At 44.7% G+C, this 15,906-nt stretch overlaps 1 protein-coding gene across 3 annotated transcripts in view; it reads left to right on the forward strand.

The window, feature by feature from the left end:
• Positions 1-3,357: 3,357 nt before the first annotated feature.
• Positions 3,358-15,906, forward strand: part of JAZF1 (JAZF zinc finger 1) — a 343,179-nt gene continuing 330,630 nt past the window's right edge. For 2 of the 3 annotated variants that reach the window (XM_057549711.1, XM_057549713.1), the window contains exon 1: positions 3,358-3,607. In XM_057549711.1, coding sequence (XP_057405694.1) covers positions 3,493-3,607 — 115 coding nt within the window. In that variant the 5' untranslated portion in view covers positions 3,358-3,492. The remainder of the gene's footprint in view (positions 3,608-15,906) is intronic. The other variant, XM_057549710.1, reaches the window with a different exon arrangement.

Genomic DNA, 15,906 nt, shown 5'->3' on the forward strand with positions numbered 1-15,906 from the left:
TCTACGTAGTGGTGGCAGTAAAAGGAGTGCCTCAAGCCCTTAAGGGCCTGTTTACATCCAGTAAACCTGAAAAGTACCTTAAGAGGGACCTGGAAGAATGATCCAGAAAACCTGAGAAAGAGTTGAAGGCAGTATGGAGAGTTAACAGAATCCAGTGTTCATAGACATCCTCTTGTAGTGCTAACAGATGTCCATGCAGGGCACAGGAAGTGCCCACTTTCGATGATCAGTGTATACCTAAGTTAACTGAATCCTGTATGTGGAGGCCAGACAAGAAGCAGAGTCCTTTGGTGGCTTCGATTGGCTCCCTTAGACCAATGGATTCACACTTTCCTGGCAGCTGCCCCGTTTTGTGGGCAATAGCCATGCTGGATTTTGGAGATTGCTACTAGATCCCAAAGCATTTGTAATGGTAAGCACCAAGCTCTGGGGTCACTGTACGCCTGCATTTTGTGTGGGCCTACACATTGGGAGGACAGTGATCTGGGGGGAGGCAAATGGTTCCCAGGAAAGGGGTCTTAAACCCAGAGAGCACTTCCAGTCCACAGCCACCGTCATCTCCTTCTGCCTCCTCAGTTCTCTCACTGTCCCTTTCATTTGAAATATTTTTACTACCAAAATCAGGGGGACAAATTTTTTTTTAAGTATAGAGATATATCAGCCATCACTTTCTCTGGGACATAATAAGTTGAAGTGTTTGTTCTATAGATTTTTATAGCTTCATGTTGACTTTATATAAAGGGACACCCTTGAAACAAACATTTTTAAGTACATAATGGTAAGCATGCCATTGTAAAGCAATTTTTTAAAAGTTTGCCGGTGGTTACTGTATCTTTGTCCTTCTAATGTCTGTTGATGCCTTACTGAATACACTAAGAATACAGAGAGGAAACTTGGCTGTGTGTACCTGGAAAGAACTCACTCCATGCCTCTGGCCTCAGTGTACCATATCTATAAAGCCCGTGGGTCTGCTGGCCAGAGTATCTTCCAGATCTAAAAGACCATGATTATGTATCTAATACAAAGGCCAGAGATGCCTAGAGTGTGCAGATTTTTAAAAAATAGGATGAGCAGTATGTCATATAAGCAGAGTTTCAGTTCACAGATGAAGAATTAGAGTGGGTTATTTTATGCAAAATAAATTGAGTCCTTTCAAAATATTAATAATTGCCCAAAGATAAAGAAAAAAATTTTAATCTTAAAAATCAAAATTTTGATTCATTTTATAGGTTATTTTGGCTTGTTTCATTTTAAAAATTCTATTTATTAAATGTGGCCTGTGAAGGTTTTATTTTAGGAATACTGAAACTCATAGCAGGTAGTGGAGACGTAAACATTAGTGAAACCCAGTCCCTTTACTTCCTTCATCTTTCATCTGCACATTTCTGGCACTTTCCATCTCTGAGCTCTCTTGCCTGAACTACATCTGTTCCTCTTTGCACTCTCTCTGGAGTTAATAATTCCACACGGACAGTTTCTCCTCCAGAGGACAAAGTTGCTACTTCTCTCTCCGTGCCTCCTCGCTTCCTCGACGCTGCCTCATGGTGGGGGTCCCTAACACTCATCTCTAGGGGGAAGCTGTTTTGGCGTCATTTTGGCTGAAGCTTTTGCATTGCATTTCCCTGTCCTGTTACTCGGTGTGGTGTGTATTCTGCCTGCTCTTAGCTGAAGGCCTTCCCAGACTAGGCAGCTGAATGCACTGCACAGCTGCCAAAATTCTAATTCAAGAGCTAGAATTCTTACTCCTGTTCTTTAGACCCTTGTCTGGCCCTGGCTCCAGTCTCCCGCCAACTGGGTCCCTGGCTCGTTATCAGGCCCACCCGGGCCCTGTCTCCACCCCCAAGTGGGCCCAGGAAATCATTCTTGGCACCAAACTAAACTTCAACCACACCACTACCCCAGCCTCACCCAACCCAACTCTCATCTCAGCACAAGTTGTTACCTTGTGAGCTGGCAGACAGAAGAGATGGGCTCGAAAAGAGGAAATGCCATGGGTGAGGGCACTCATCACCCCCAATTACTGTGACTGTCAGATTGTAAAACTTTTTGTGGTGCCTTTCCTCTATGAAAAGAATTAAGACTCCTACTAGAAATAACACTAGGGATGAATATAGTTTATGGAGAGGGGCATACTATTTCTCTATGTATCTGCACCAGAGGGTAAGTGAAATTTGTCCTAAAGAAAAATGCTAAATTCAGTATACTTGCATAATGAAAAAATGCACTGTTGGATCATAAACTGCTGATAATATGTAGGCAACTGTAAAAGTGCTATTGGAGAACAAGCTTTAAAGGTAAAATATCAGTGAAATTGGGGGTGGGGTTGGGGACAAGGAGGTAATTGATTCTTAGCAAAATGTTGGTTTCAGAGAAGCTACCTGATTCAGCCTAAATGCTTAACTGGTCAACATTATGGTTTAAATGCTCACAGGATGGTGTAATCTAGATTGATTGGAAGGATCTCTCTTTTAAATGAAGAGAAAGTATGTCCCTTGACCCTGTTTCTACTCCTTCTAGCCTTCACCAATGCACTGTCCTTTCTGCTGTGATAGTTTTGCTCCCAGGGAGACAGATGGGTTAATCCCCAGATCTGAGATGGGGCAGTGGGGTATTATAATTTGGGGAAATGAAATTAGTTTTCATTTTCCCAAAAGGGGCAGGGAGTATTACAAACGTGGTACACATGTAAAACACAGGCAAATGCACTTGACAATCAAGCACTCTATTTTGAAATTTAAATAAAGCTAAGATTTTCTTCTGGCCTAGAGGGAAACTTCATTAAAATCAATTAGTACAAACCTCCAGAGGAAATGGGCTTTTTTTTTTTTTTTAAAGAAGGTTTGAAGAGTAAGGTGCACACAATTACCTTTCCTGGGTCCCCTGTGAATGTCAGTGTCAAACCTAGACAGGTGGCCAGGTGCAAACAAATGTCCCTGAGAGGGGCCTGGGTAACTCCCTGAGTTCTCACTGCAGGGAGGTAAGTGTGATTAATAGATGTATATATACCAGGAATGTAATACACATAACCAAGGAGGCTCCAAACAGATTTCATGTATTACCAACTGTGAAGGGCAGGCCGAGTGAGATAAAGTTGGTGGCAGGCGCTCCCAGGTGAGGCCTCGGTCCAGGGGCGGAGGTTGGGGCCGCACAGCTGTTGCCGCGCGCCCTGGTCCCTCCTCCCAGCTGCGGCGGCCTCACTCCCACCCCCACCCTCCCCCCGCCGCTCCCCCCGCCGCTCCCCCCGCCGCTCCCGCCGCTCCCGCCGCTCCCGACGCCGCCGCCGCCGCCTCCCCTCTGCCTCCCGGTCTCTCCTCGCAATCCTTCCATCGCTCTCGCCCCCTCTCCCTCCGTCCGGTCCTCTGCGCTCCCCTCACCCCGCCTCTCTCCCCCTCCCCCAGCCCCTCCTCTCCTCACCCCACCCTGCCTCCCTCCCTCCCTCCGCCCGCCCGGCGCTGGCTGAGCCGACACCAGGGGGGCTCTCGATGTAGCACCATGACAGGCATCGCCGCCGCCTCCTTCTTCTCTAATACCTGCCGATTCGGGGGCTGCGGACTCCACTTCCCCACCCTGGCCGACCTCATCGAGCACATCGAAGACAACCACATCGGTAAATGGCCCGGGGGTGGGCGGGGGTGCCCGGCGCGCGGAAACTCCTGCCCAGGCGAGAACCCCAGAATGGCCAGGGGTGGTCAGGAGGGAGGAAGGCGGCGGCGGGGCGGGGAGGGTGTGTGGGAGCCCGGGGCATGGGGGTGGCGGGATGCGGAGGCGCGAGGTGCGGTGGGGATGGGGGCAGGGTGGGGCTGGGGGAGAGGGAGGGGGAGGGGCGGGCGCCCCGAGGTGCCGCTGGCGGGCTGGGGGATTCCGAGGGGCGTGCGCACCCGCGGCGAAGTGGTGGGAGTGGGGCTGCGCGGTGGAGGGGGCGGCGGGGGGAGGGACCCGGCGGCGGGGAGATGCGGCGCGGGGCGGAGGGCGCGGCGGGGCCGGCGGGGCGGCCGGCCGGCTCTGGGCAGGAGCGCGGAGTTAGTTGGCCCGGGTGGTCGGAGCGGCTGGGGGCGGCTGGGGGCGGGCGCTGCAAGCCGCCCGCCGCTTCCGCCCGGGCTCGAGCTGTCAGGGCTCGGCGGCGGCTGCAGCCGCTGGGAGGTGGGAGCGGGGGGGCGGGGGTGGCTCCACCGCGGCAGCCATTCCGCTTCCTCCTCCCGGCACCGCCGCCACTGCGTCCTGTCAGCGCTGGTTGCTAGGTGTGGTGCGTCGGGAGGGGGCCGGAGCCGCGGCCGGAGGACGCGGCGCTTGCTCTTTCCCCCGGCGGCGGCAGGGCTCGCTGGCCTGAGGGCGCCCGCTTCTGCCCCGGCCTGGCGCGGTTGCTGGGGCGCTGCAGGCTGAGGTCCCGGGTGCGCCCGCGGGCCGCGCCCAGCGCCCAGGGCCGCGCCGCCCCGGAGGCCCCTGCGGCTGCGTCCGCTGGAGAGCCATCCCCCAGGACCCGGGGCAGGGCATTTAAATGCGCTCCGGCTCTGAGATTTGCCTTTCAAATGGTGCTAGGCCCGAGGTGCGCCGGCTGCGCCGGGTATCCGCAGCGGTGGCCTGCGCAGCGCCCCGGGCGCCGGGGACTTGGTGGCCGCGGGGGAGGGGGCACCCCGCGGGGCGGCTGCTTTCTCTTCCTGCCCAAGACCCCCGGGCCTTTCAACAAGTCCTTTAATTAGCAGAAGCCCTTGCACACGTTTCCACGCTCGTATCCGGAGCCCCTGCGAGGAGAGATGGGTCGGGTTCGTGTGGTTCGGGCGATCCAGCCACCTGCGGAAGGTGTGGCCGGAGCCCACGAGTTGTCCTGTGTGGGCTGGAAGGTGAAGGGCCCGCGTGATGCCCCAACGGGGCTGCCTAATCCAGAGAACCTGTGAATTGCCCCCAGAAAGTCATTTCCCAATGCATGCTATGGATTCTGCCATGTGGATGCAGCTCACGTTTCTACAAAGTTGAGAGAATAAATCACGGCTGCTGTGTATTTATGCACGAATAAAATGAGGCCGAGCCTTACGCTCCTTCTCTTAGTATAATGCTTTCTCTTTGCACACAGTGAGTGCTTAATAAACGTTGAATGCTAGTTTAGAATGGGTATATGATGGGACATCCAGAATGGGAAATACTCATTGAAAATGCCTACAAACCATCTTTCAAAACATAATCTGGATGAGTAATTGTCCAGGTTTTGAAACTTACAAAGTTTTAAAACATCCGTTTAATAACTTCTGCCATCTCCTCTGATAAAGGTGTGACAGAAGAGCTCGGGAGGTTTTGGTAGTCTTAGAAGCAGTTTAATGGAGTAACATTATTTGCTGATTCATCATCATGATTGAATAGTAATAACTGAAGGTGCTTAAAGGATAAATCAGATTTTTCATGATGGGTAGTTTAAAATAATACTAAAACTCCAGTAATGCAAAGCTCCAATGGAAATTTTGTCAGTTCAAGTTGTTTCTCTTACTTTCAATAATAAAAACATAATAAATATAAATAAAATAAATATGTATTATATAAATATATAAATAACATTTCCTGACCTAGGGAAGGCTGTCATTGCATATCCCATTCACTCACAGTTATTTTAGGATAAACTATAATTAATGTGAGTAATAATTTCCCCACATTGCCTGCCCACTTGGACTAGCTGGTTAAAAGAAAATATAAATTATATTTATTAAAATGTGTTAAAGATAGTTATCCTTCTTGAGGGTTTAAGTCTGTAATCAGATAATTTAAAACTAACTATTGGTGAATCACAAGTTCTTTAAGTTTGTAGAAATTGTCTTTAGTATCGTGCAAACATTTTTTTTTAAATTAATTAATTTTATTTATTTATTTATGGCTGTGTTGGGTCTTAGTTTCTGTGCGAGGGCTTCCTCTAGTTGTGGCAAGCGGGGGCCACTCTTCATCGCGGTGCGCGGGCCTCTCACTCTCGCGGCCTCTCTTGTTGCGGCGCACAGGCTCCAGACGCGCAGGCTCAGTAATTACGGCTCACGGGCCCAGCTGCTCTGTGGCATGTGGGATCTTCCCAGACCAGGGCTCGAACCCGTGTCCCCTGCATCGGCAGGCAGATTCTCAACCACTGCGCCACCAGGGAAGCCCCGTGCAAACATTTTTAAGAGGGTTAAGTGGTCCATAAATTTTCTAAAACTTTTAAGTGATGGTCATCCCCAAAGGGCTAGTGTTTTTCTCTTAGTGAAAATATTGAACATTTAAGTTTATAACAGTAGCTATGACTTAGGTGAATTTGGGGGCGTGGCTAACAATTACTATACTTTGGAATTAGTTGGACACCAGAAAACTTCATGGAAAGTAAATGTTAAGATGAACAAACACTTAAAATTCCCTGGCTGAAGAGACCAAGTGAAACTATTCTGTACCTTAACTGAGGAGAGGCCCCTTACTTTCAAAGACAGCCCCATATGCAGAAAGAAATAAGAATTGACCTCAAGAAGAATAAAAACAACCTGCTTAGTAGGCAGTGTCATGTAAATACACTTCCGATGAAGGGACATGAGTGAAAATATACCAGATAAAGCATTTGGTGAACGTTCTACACTACATGTATTGTTAAGTGGAATTTATTGTTTGTGGGTCAGTCTATAAATTTTTGGAGAGAGATTGTTGTTTTTAATGATTGATTTACCAATTCTGAGTCTTTTTCATCAAGTGGCCACATTAAAAAGATGCATGAAGACTACTAAGATATATGTTAATATTATCTTTAATTTTTTCAAGGAGTTTGTTATTTAGCAATTATAGGAGTACTAGAGATGTGCTCAGGTAACAGGTCCATCTTGACCTTTCTGAGTTATTACCATTTAACCACTAGTCAAAATCCTTAAGCAGTAATGAAATGAAGGTTTACGGATGGGAATATGGCATATTTCTTGCTTGACAGATTTTTCAAGGCCTTTAGTGTACAAAGCCCATAGTTTTCATTATAACTGTATTGTTTAGTTCAGATTAATTAAGTGCATTAATTTGAGAGTAGCTGTTATACGTGTACACTCAGCTCTTGTTAACCAATTATCCATACCCATTAGGAACAAGGATTTGGGGATGTAGAGCCAAAGGAAGTGTGATTTGCACCATCCTCTGTTTTGCCTCTTTTCCTTTCTGTTGGAGGAGTGCTGCACCTGAGGTCCCATTTTCTTCCTTGCATTTCATTGCTGGTTTAGTCCTGGAGCACCTGTCTCCGTGTACAAGCTGAGTACCCCAACTAAAACCCTCCCACCACAACTTAAGTTGCCTAGAAATCCCACAGCCCTGCAGCTGTGAAGTGTTTCTCCATCAGCTTCACTATCAATTCATTCATAGCCTGGCTCTGTTTCCTGGAGATGGGGAAAGCTGATCAGGATTTGTTTGCTTCCTATTGTGAGTAAATACTTGAGTTTGTAGAAACACTCTTGACATACACATCCTAGGTAGGTGGAGTTGAACTGGTAACTAGGAATCATAGAAACACCGAGAGCACTAAATTTAGCACTGAAGGTCGTGTCACAGACTCATGAGATGTCTGCTCCGTCTGTGCATCCCAGTGCTGTGAAGTCTTTTGGCTTTTGGTCTCAGAAAGACAACTGTTTAATCATTCTTACTAGATTTGATTATTTGGTACATTTGTAAGAATCAAAAGCATTTTGATTTTTATTTACATATTAATAGATATCGAGCACCTATTTTGTACCAGGCACAGTTCTAGGCACTTGGTATATTTTGGTGAACAAAGATCCCAGCCTTTGGGGAGGTTATGTTCTAGTGGTGGGAGATAGACAATAAATAGTCAGCATAAGATGTAAATTATATAGTATGTTGGAAGGTGGTTAGTGGTATGGAAGAGACCGATTAGAGCAGGCTAAGGTGGATTGGGAGATGAAGTGTTGGAATTTCCAATTGGTCGGTCAGTACAGGCCTCACTGAGAAGCTGATAGGTGAGCCAAAACCTTGACAGAAGTGAGGGAGTTAGCCATGAGGACAAACAGGGAACATTAAGGTACAGGCAGAGGGAACAGGAATGCAACTTGCACCTCTTAAACTGAAAGACAGATTTGACCAGATTCAGTTATTCTTGTGATGGTACTGAACGAGCAGGTCATTTAGAACTTTCCCCAGATGTTGGGAGCCTCAGTTTTGCTATTCTTTTTTTTTTTTTTTTTTTTTTTTGAGCGTTGGATTTTTTTTTTTTTTTTAGATTTATTTTTTTATTGATTAATTGATTGATTGATTGATTGCTATGTTGGGTCTTCGTTTCTGTGCTAGGGCTTTCTCTAGTTGTGGCAAGCGGGGGCCACTCTTCATCACGGTGCGCGGGCCTCTCACTGTCACGGCCTCTCTTGTTGCGGAGCACAGGCTCCAGACGCGCAGGCTCAGTAATTGTGGCTCACGGGCCCAGCCGCTCTGCGGCATGTGGGATCCTCCCAGACCAGGGCTCGAACCCGTGTCCCCTGCATTAGCAGGCAGATTCTCAACCACTGCGCCACCAGGGAAGCCCAGTTTTGCTATTCTTGACTAAGACTTTCCTGTCGGGGCCGCATAAGGAGGTGGAGTATTGTTGCCTGATGGTGGCTTGCAGTAGCTATGACTTGGTTGGGTCTTGACCCTGAATATCAGCAGGTTTCTTGTTGTGAGTCTCCTCATCTCTAAAATCCGGGTAATAAATCCATGCTGCTTCATTTCGTAGGATAGATTTGTAAACCATCTAATTAATAAAGGTCAAAGTCTCCGGAAAGAAAAATAAGGTAGTTACTATCAATAATGTAGAATTTGGCTTCAAGGACAGTTTGGTAAAAATTTGCATTATCTTAAAGCTGCGCTACTGTATACTAAATAGATGGGTGTATGGTATGTAGTAGGCCCTTATTATCCCCACTTTATAGGTGAGCAAACTGAGGCACAGAAAGGTTACTTAACTTGCCTAAGTTTCCGTGACTGGTAAGTGTGAGCTGGAATTTGAATTTCAGATGGGTATGCAGAGCTGGGCTTGTGCCACATTGCCAAACAGCTGAAGAGCTATACAGCCCTGGCCCTGCTCCCCTTCCACACCCAACCGGTCTGCTTCCTCCTTCAGGAAGTAACTCTGACCCCTTGAGATGAGGATCATCTTGGAGGCCCCATGGTGAACCCCGTTTGCTTGGTTTGGAATATGCATCTCTGCCACTTGTCAGCCATTTGACTAAGGACAAATGACTTAACCACACTGAGCTTCAGTTTCATCTTCTGTATGATGAGGATCATAACAGCTCCTACCCTGTGGAGTGGCTGATGAGGGTTAAGTGAGCTAATATGTGTAAAGTACTCATTTACTTCAGTAGTAGTAAGTTATGTACGTCATCCAGTTTCTTGCCATTTTGTGTGTTTGCTAAGTAAGTATGTTGGAATCCTATGAAGGTCTACATTAGAGGTTAATAGAATGTGGGTGGTGTCCACCTACAACTATATAAAATCACCAGGCCTGTCCCAGGAAAGACGGAGAGTCAGAAATGGGACACCCACAGTCCAGCGCTGGGGTTGCAGCCTCTGGCCACGTTCTCTTCCATGTGGCCAGAGGTACTTTAGACGCTGGCAAAGGCCTTTGCCGCTGTGGACTAGGAAGTGGTGTCAAGGCCAGCGGCTTCCAACATGGCCTTTCCTTGTGGCCTGCATTTAGTTGAAAAAAACCCAAGACTAGAAAGAGGCACTGTGCCTTGGGCCTGTGGGCACATTCCCACGAGGGCATTTCCTGTGGAGAGAAGGAATGACTGAATGAATAAATGGATGAATTAAAGGCTTGTCCCTGCCCGCCCTGCTCTTTGCCTGTACCCTGTGGCTTGGTGGCAAGATGCCCTGTTACTCCCTCCCATGGTTCACTAGAAGGTCCCAGGTAGAGAGCCGGGGAGATTTTAAGTGCGTGTGTGTGCATGAGTGGGCGCACACACATGTGTGCACACACCACCCAGTGGGGGACCCCTAAATGTAAAACTTCCTCCAAAACACCGTCTTCAGTGGCTTTTCCATTTGCCCACTTGTCACCTGAAAGCAGTCAAATCACCCTTTATAAAACATTGCCAGTGAACATCCTGTCTCATAAGTTTCACAAGTTTTTGATTGTTTTCTCCTGTCCATGTTTTCTGATGTATGACTGAAACGCACAGTCAGAAAAACTCTGCCTACAGCCGACTAACTTGACAGAAGCCTTCGTATTCTTTGGAAACTAGTTTCCTTTAGAGTGCAGTTATTTTGGTGACATCTCCCACCTTGACAATTCTAGAAGTGCAAACTGACAGCTGTTTTCAGAAAACCCGATTCTTCTGTTGATGACAAGGAAGAAGCTTCCAGACTGGAGCAGGCTGGTGATACTTGATGAGACGGGCTTTCCTAGGACTGTCTGGAAGCCAAAGGCCTTGAGTTTTAGACTGAGGTCTGAGAGACAGGGCACAATGCTATTGAAGCCCTTAAAAATCCTCCCTTTTTTTCCAGCTTTTGCTTTTAGGACAAGAATCATACCCCGCATGTCCTTAGGTTTCCCTCCCCACCCCATCCTTACCCCTGCCCTCAGATCTTAACAGTGCAGACATGGCCTGGGTACTACTGAAGAAATATCAGTACTTGCTGGATTGCAGATAATACATTTTGTTTCATGACGAGGTAATAGATTTGTTCCATACTGACCTGGCTGAAGTGTTGAATAGCAGATGTTGTTTTATTTAGAATTTGAAAATCGGAAACTGCAAATGTCAGAAACTTATTATATGTTTCTTTAAAAAAAGGCTTTCATTTAACATGCTAAATCAGTTGAAAGAAAATTATATTTTCCTCTTGCACTAAGCACTGTAATCATGCAGTAGTTTTCACCTATTTTTTTTAAAGTCCAGCTGCAAGCACAGAGCAGATTAATGGATATTCTCTTTAAGGATGAAGCCTTCCCAATAACTCTTTCTCCACTTTGGCAGACGTCAAAGTGCCTCTTTTGGGTCACTAACTACAGACTCTCTGTCCAGCACTAGAGAGCATTGATAGTCTCCTGATGGCCTGGCTCACCCACTGGCCTCCTAAAGGAAGCCCTGTTCTTTGTCTGCCAGGCTCTAATAGTGCCTTTCTTCTGAGATAGACCTCCTTGAAGGGACAAGATCTGGATACCATGCTGTTAATTTGAAAAGACTCACTCTTTCTTTGGTATTATACATATATAGAATTAATGTATATACATAATGTATAGATAAATTTTATATATATAAAATATATAATACAAATACATATATAATGCATACATAAATGGTATATGTATATGTGTGTATTTATACATGTATGTGTATATATACCACACAGATATATGTATACATATATACATACGTGTATTTATAGGTGGGTATATAATATATACATTTCTCTCTCTCTCTAGATCACTGTGGATAGTGAGGACTACCAGAAACATTTTTGAGTATTTTCTATCTACAGTACTTAGGACTGTACTTCCTGTTTCCAAGGGATTGAAATTTATTTGGAGAGACCAGGCAGGTACAGACTGAGATAAATGATGAAGAATAATGGGGACCACAGAGGCAGATTTATTGTGAAGCTAATGAATTGCAAGCCCCAGGACCCCTCACTTGTACAGTATATGTTTTACCATTTCTGAATATATTGCTTGGGCTCACCCAGCCCTTTCCAAGGCCCTAGAGGAGCCCACCAGTGTACACAGCCATGCATTCATGGATGACATCATAACTTGTAAAATTTGTAGGGTGTAAGGTTTTAACAGCAGTCGGGTAACATTATCCTTTTCCACTCTGACTTCCCTTCTGTAACATTTCTCCTTGGATTCAGTGACATCGGAGTTGAGAGTGTTTCTGAGATATAGGTAAGGGGCAGTAGAATTGGGGACACTTTTAGTTTGGGTTGAGTGGGATGTATTTATTCAGTTCACAGTCGTCTCTGTGTCTAGTTAAGTTATTCCTAGCCATCCTAGGGTAGGAATCACTTCCCAGGAATGTCATCCACCTGGGGATGTGCCAATGTGCCAGCTCACCTAGAGTCTGTACACAAAGGGGCAGGGATGGGTTAATATTGCAGCATGAATCTGTACTATGACTTCTGCTGGTGGGAATATGGTTTGAATATGGTATGGAGCCAGAAGCTAGTCTGGAAAATTCTTCTACGTATTAGATGTATAAAATTGTAAGTAGAAGATTCAGTTCTCATCTAAGTGTCTTTGACGTGGAAGTTCTTTCTGTTAGGAATATACTCAGTAATGCAAATATACATTTATAAATGCGCCATGTTTTTTTTTTTTTTTTTTTTAAAGAGTGAACTCTTTTTTTTTTTTTATTTTTTTTATTTTTTTTATTTATTTTATTTATTTATTTATTTTTTGGCTGTGTTGGGTCTTCGGTTCGTGCGAGGGCTTTCTCCAGCTGCGGCAAGCGGGGGCCACTCTTCATCGCGGCGCGGGGACCGCTCTTCATCGCGGTGCGCGGGCCTTTTCTCTATCGCGGCCCCTCCCGTCGCGGGGCACAGGCTCCAGACGCGCAGGCTCAGCAATTGTGGCTCACGGGCCCAGCTGCTCCGTGGCATGTGGGATCTTCCCAGACCAGGGCTCGAACCCGTGTCCCCTGCATTAGCAGGCAGATTCTCAACCACTGCGCCACCAGGGAAGCCCCCGCCATGTTTTTTAATGGGAATTCTGTGTTTAAGTTTCTTGTTTGACGTGAGTGTGTAAATGTGTAGATACACACATACGTAAACACATATCAGTGACAACAAAAACACAACAAACTGATTACTGAGTGTCATCAGTACAAAAAATATTTAAAGTTAGTCAATGCACAAGAAAACTTGGAATGCCCTGAATTCTTGTGGCTCACGTGTGAAAGAAAATTAGTAAGTGTTTACAGATTTGACAACAATCCTAAAAATGTATATGGCATCATAAAGAGCTATAAGGCTAAAAGTAACTTTTCTGAATAATCAATAATTAAAAATAAATTTTGATCACCCATGCTTGAGGAAAGACCAATTTATCTTTGTGCCGTATAGAAAATGATATTAATATGAATCATTGTCATATGAGAAGTAATCAGAGTGTGCAGCCCCAAAGAAATATTTACAGCAGTGTTTCAGGTGATAAATTAATTCACATACTGGGTTCTTTTTCTGAATTTTGATTTTGTGGTGTTTTGGTAATGTCAGCTTTAAAACTTTGTATTTTGCTGTGATTTTTTAAAATCTAAATAATCACTTTTCTAAGCATTTTGTATTTATAATGTTGCAGTTTTTTTCATAAACAGGGTCTGAAGCTGCAGGCCCTGTAAAACTTGGGTCCATTTCTTGGTACTAATTAGAGAGTCATTACTATGTGCCAGATACAGTTCTAAACAATTTTCATACAGTATCTAATTCACTCTCACAGCAAGCTATGAATTAGACATTTCCATCCTAGAAGTACCACCTTCTAATTTGGAGTTAAATATGCTACCATATTAGTTAAATACCGTATCTGGTGAAATATGACTAGAATGCTTGTTTATTTTGGTAAGGTTAAAAAACAAACATTTCCCTCAGTAAATAGCATCATTATAACTGGTCCTTCCTCCTTTGTGCTGTAGCGTTGGCTCATGTCTCTGCCAGAATTGTGTGCACTGTACTTTATGGTAACCACCTATGTGCTTTGCCTCCCCCAGAAACTTGGCCCCTTTCTGTAGGACTGGGCCTTGCCATCCTCCTAGCGTCTTCCTCAAGTGTTTTCAGAAATGAAATGAAAATAAAAATCAAGAAACGTCTTGGGTTGTGGAAAGAATAAGTTACAAAGGGAACTTTGGGCAGTGAAAAACATTTTTGAAGCTAATCATCTCTAGAGGTGTACATACGTGAGGACTTACATATTTATTTGTTTATGTATATATGTTAATGGCACACATACAAACACTAGTTATGTAATTAGTCTAGGGTAGTTTATATTAAGGAAATTTGAAGAAGACTTTTTTTTTTTTTTTTTTTAAAGGGAGATTTGGAAAGGAAATCCACTTCTTTATTTTTACACTTGGGAATTGAACTTGGTGAATCTTTTTCCAGGTTGAGAATATTACGAAGCTTAGTTGAATCATTTTTTGCCTGATCTACAGTATTTTGTTGTCTAGAACATTCTAGGGCTTAAACAATGCTAGGACAAAAAAGTATCTTGCATCCCTTCCACATCTTTGCCAGGGTTGTTTGGGGTAAGGGAGGCCAGGGGCTGCAGTGGGGAGAAGCTGGGGCTGTGAAGCTAGACAGAATTGGATTTTGAATCCTGATTCCACTTGGACAGTTCTGACAATCTTATTTATATAAAATAGTAACAATAACTACTATCATTAAGTGTCCACTAGTGATGCACTGGTTATCTGCTTTATACGCATTGCTTAAGAATTCAATATGAGTCCTATTTGACATAAGAAACAGACCAAGACCTAGACCAAATCACCCAGCATGAAGTACACAGCCAGTAAAATGCTCAGGGGAGTGAGGGACAGGCTTTGCTCTCAGGTGTCCCCATATACCTTAGCACTTGCTCTTTATAAACTGACTTTTTATGAGATGTTTGCATTTTAATAGAAGGCTGTTGTATACCTAAGTGTCTTACACACAGAATGGCTGGATTTCCAAAGGGAACAGATGTTTCAAGGCTTCTAAGAAAACGTTTATGTAGGTCAGGAGAGTCCACGAGCGTCCCAGCATCACAGTAACAGTGATGAAAACAATAATTTGGCAATTCTAAAATGGTTATAATTACTGAATTGTCTAAAGATGCTGACTGGTTTTCCTTCCTTTACCGATACTTATTTATCTGGGGGTGGAAGACTCTTTTCAAACATACTACCTAACACTATAAACACTTACAAACTTCTCTTTTACTTTAAATTTTCAAAATTAAAATAATGTCATTATGTTCATGTGCATTATTTTAAAAATCTGTTTGGACCAATGATACCTAACTGGACCCAGCTATATAGACATTGAATTAGGAGCCCTGACCTCTTGGCATGTGTTTAGAGCCCTCCCTGATGGACATTTCCCTGGTGGCACTGGTGACACACTTTAGGTCACATTTCTGTATCATCAAACCTCGAACAGCCGGTGCAGGAGCACATCTGGGCTTAAAAATTGAAGCCCCCCTTTTCTTAACTAAATCATTCAGTTAAAGTCTCTCGAATGCTAATTTAGCTGCCTGATTCTCAATATGTGGCATAATTATATAAGAAATGGCAAAAGCAGGGGAATCTATAGAGGCATATTTATATAGCTTACTGTTAAGTAAACTGAATAGCATGGTAATAAGCATAAATAAGTGTAAGTTATGCCCATGCTTCCTTAGGTATCAAACATCAAATAAAGGTGATGGGGTTTTGAAGCTTTTTTGTAAATTCAAGCTAAATACATATTACGGAAAGCTTTCACCTCTAAAATTCCAGGTGAACTTTTCTAGGCCTCTGTCCTTGTGGAGCTAATCTCTTGTTGGGGTATCTGACAGGCTGGTGTGTCTGATAAATGTGGGCTAAAACTCCTCTTCAGGACTCCCAGCAGGTGTCACACAGGCCCCAGGTAATTTATAGATAGTTTAGATATTAGATCTTTATCGAGTAGATCTTTTGATAGAATACTTCTGACACTAGACGTCTGGAGTTTGGCACCAACTCAACCCACTGGTTGACAGTGTGTGATTTAAGTTAATGCGTTTGTGTTCTGCTTGGTCTGGAAACTCCCGTTTGTATGTTGGCTTCACTTCAGCACTTTCAGGGGCCCACACCAAAATGTTTGCTGTAAAAATATGCAGGGCTTCCCTGGTGGCGCAGTAGTTGAGAACCTGCCTGCTAATGCAGGCGGCACAGGTTCGAGCCCTGGTATGGGAAGATCCCACATGCCGCGGAGCAACTAGGCCCG

Source organism: Balaenoptera acutorostrata, chromosome 7, assembly GCF_949987535.1.
Source record: "Balaenoptera acutorostrata chromosome 7, mBalAcu1.1, whole genome shotgun sequence".
In the NCBI taxonomy this organism is placed as follows: domain Eukaryota; kingdom Metazoa; phylum Chordata; class Mammalia; order Artiodactyla; family Balaenopteridae; genus Balaenoptera; species Balaenoptera acutorostrata.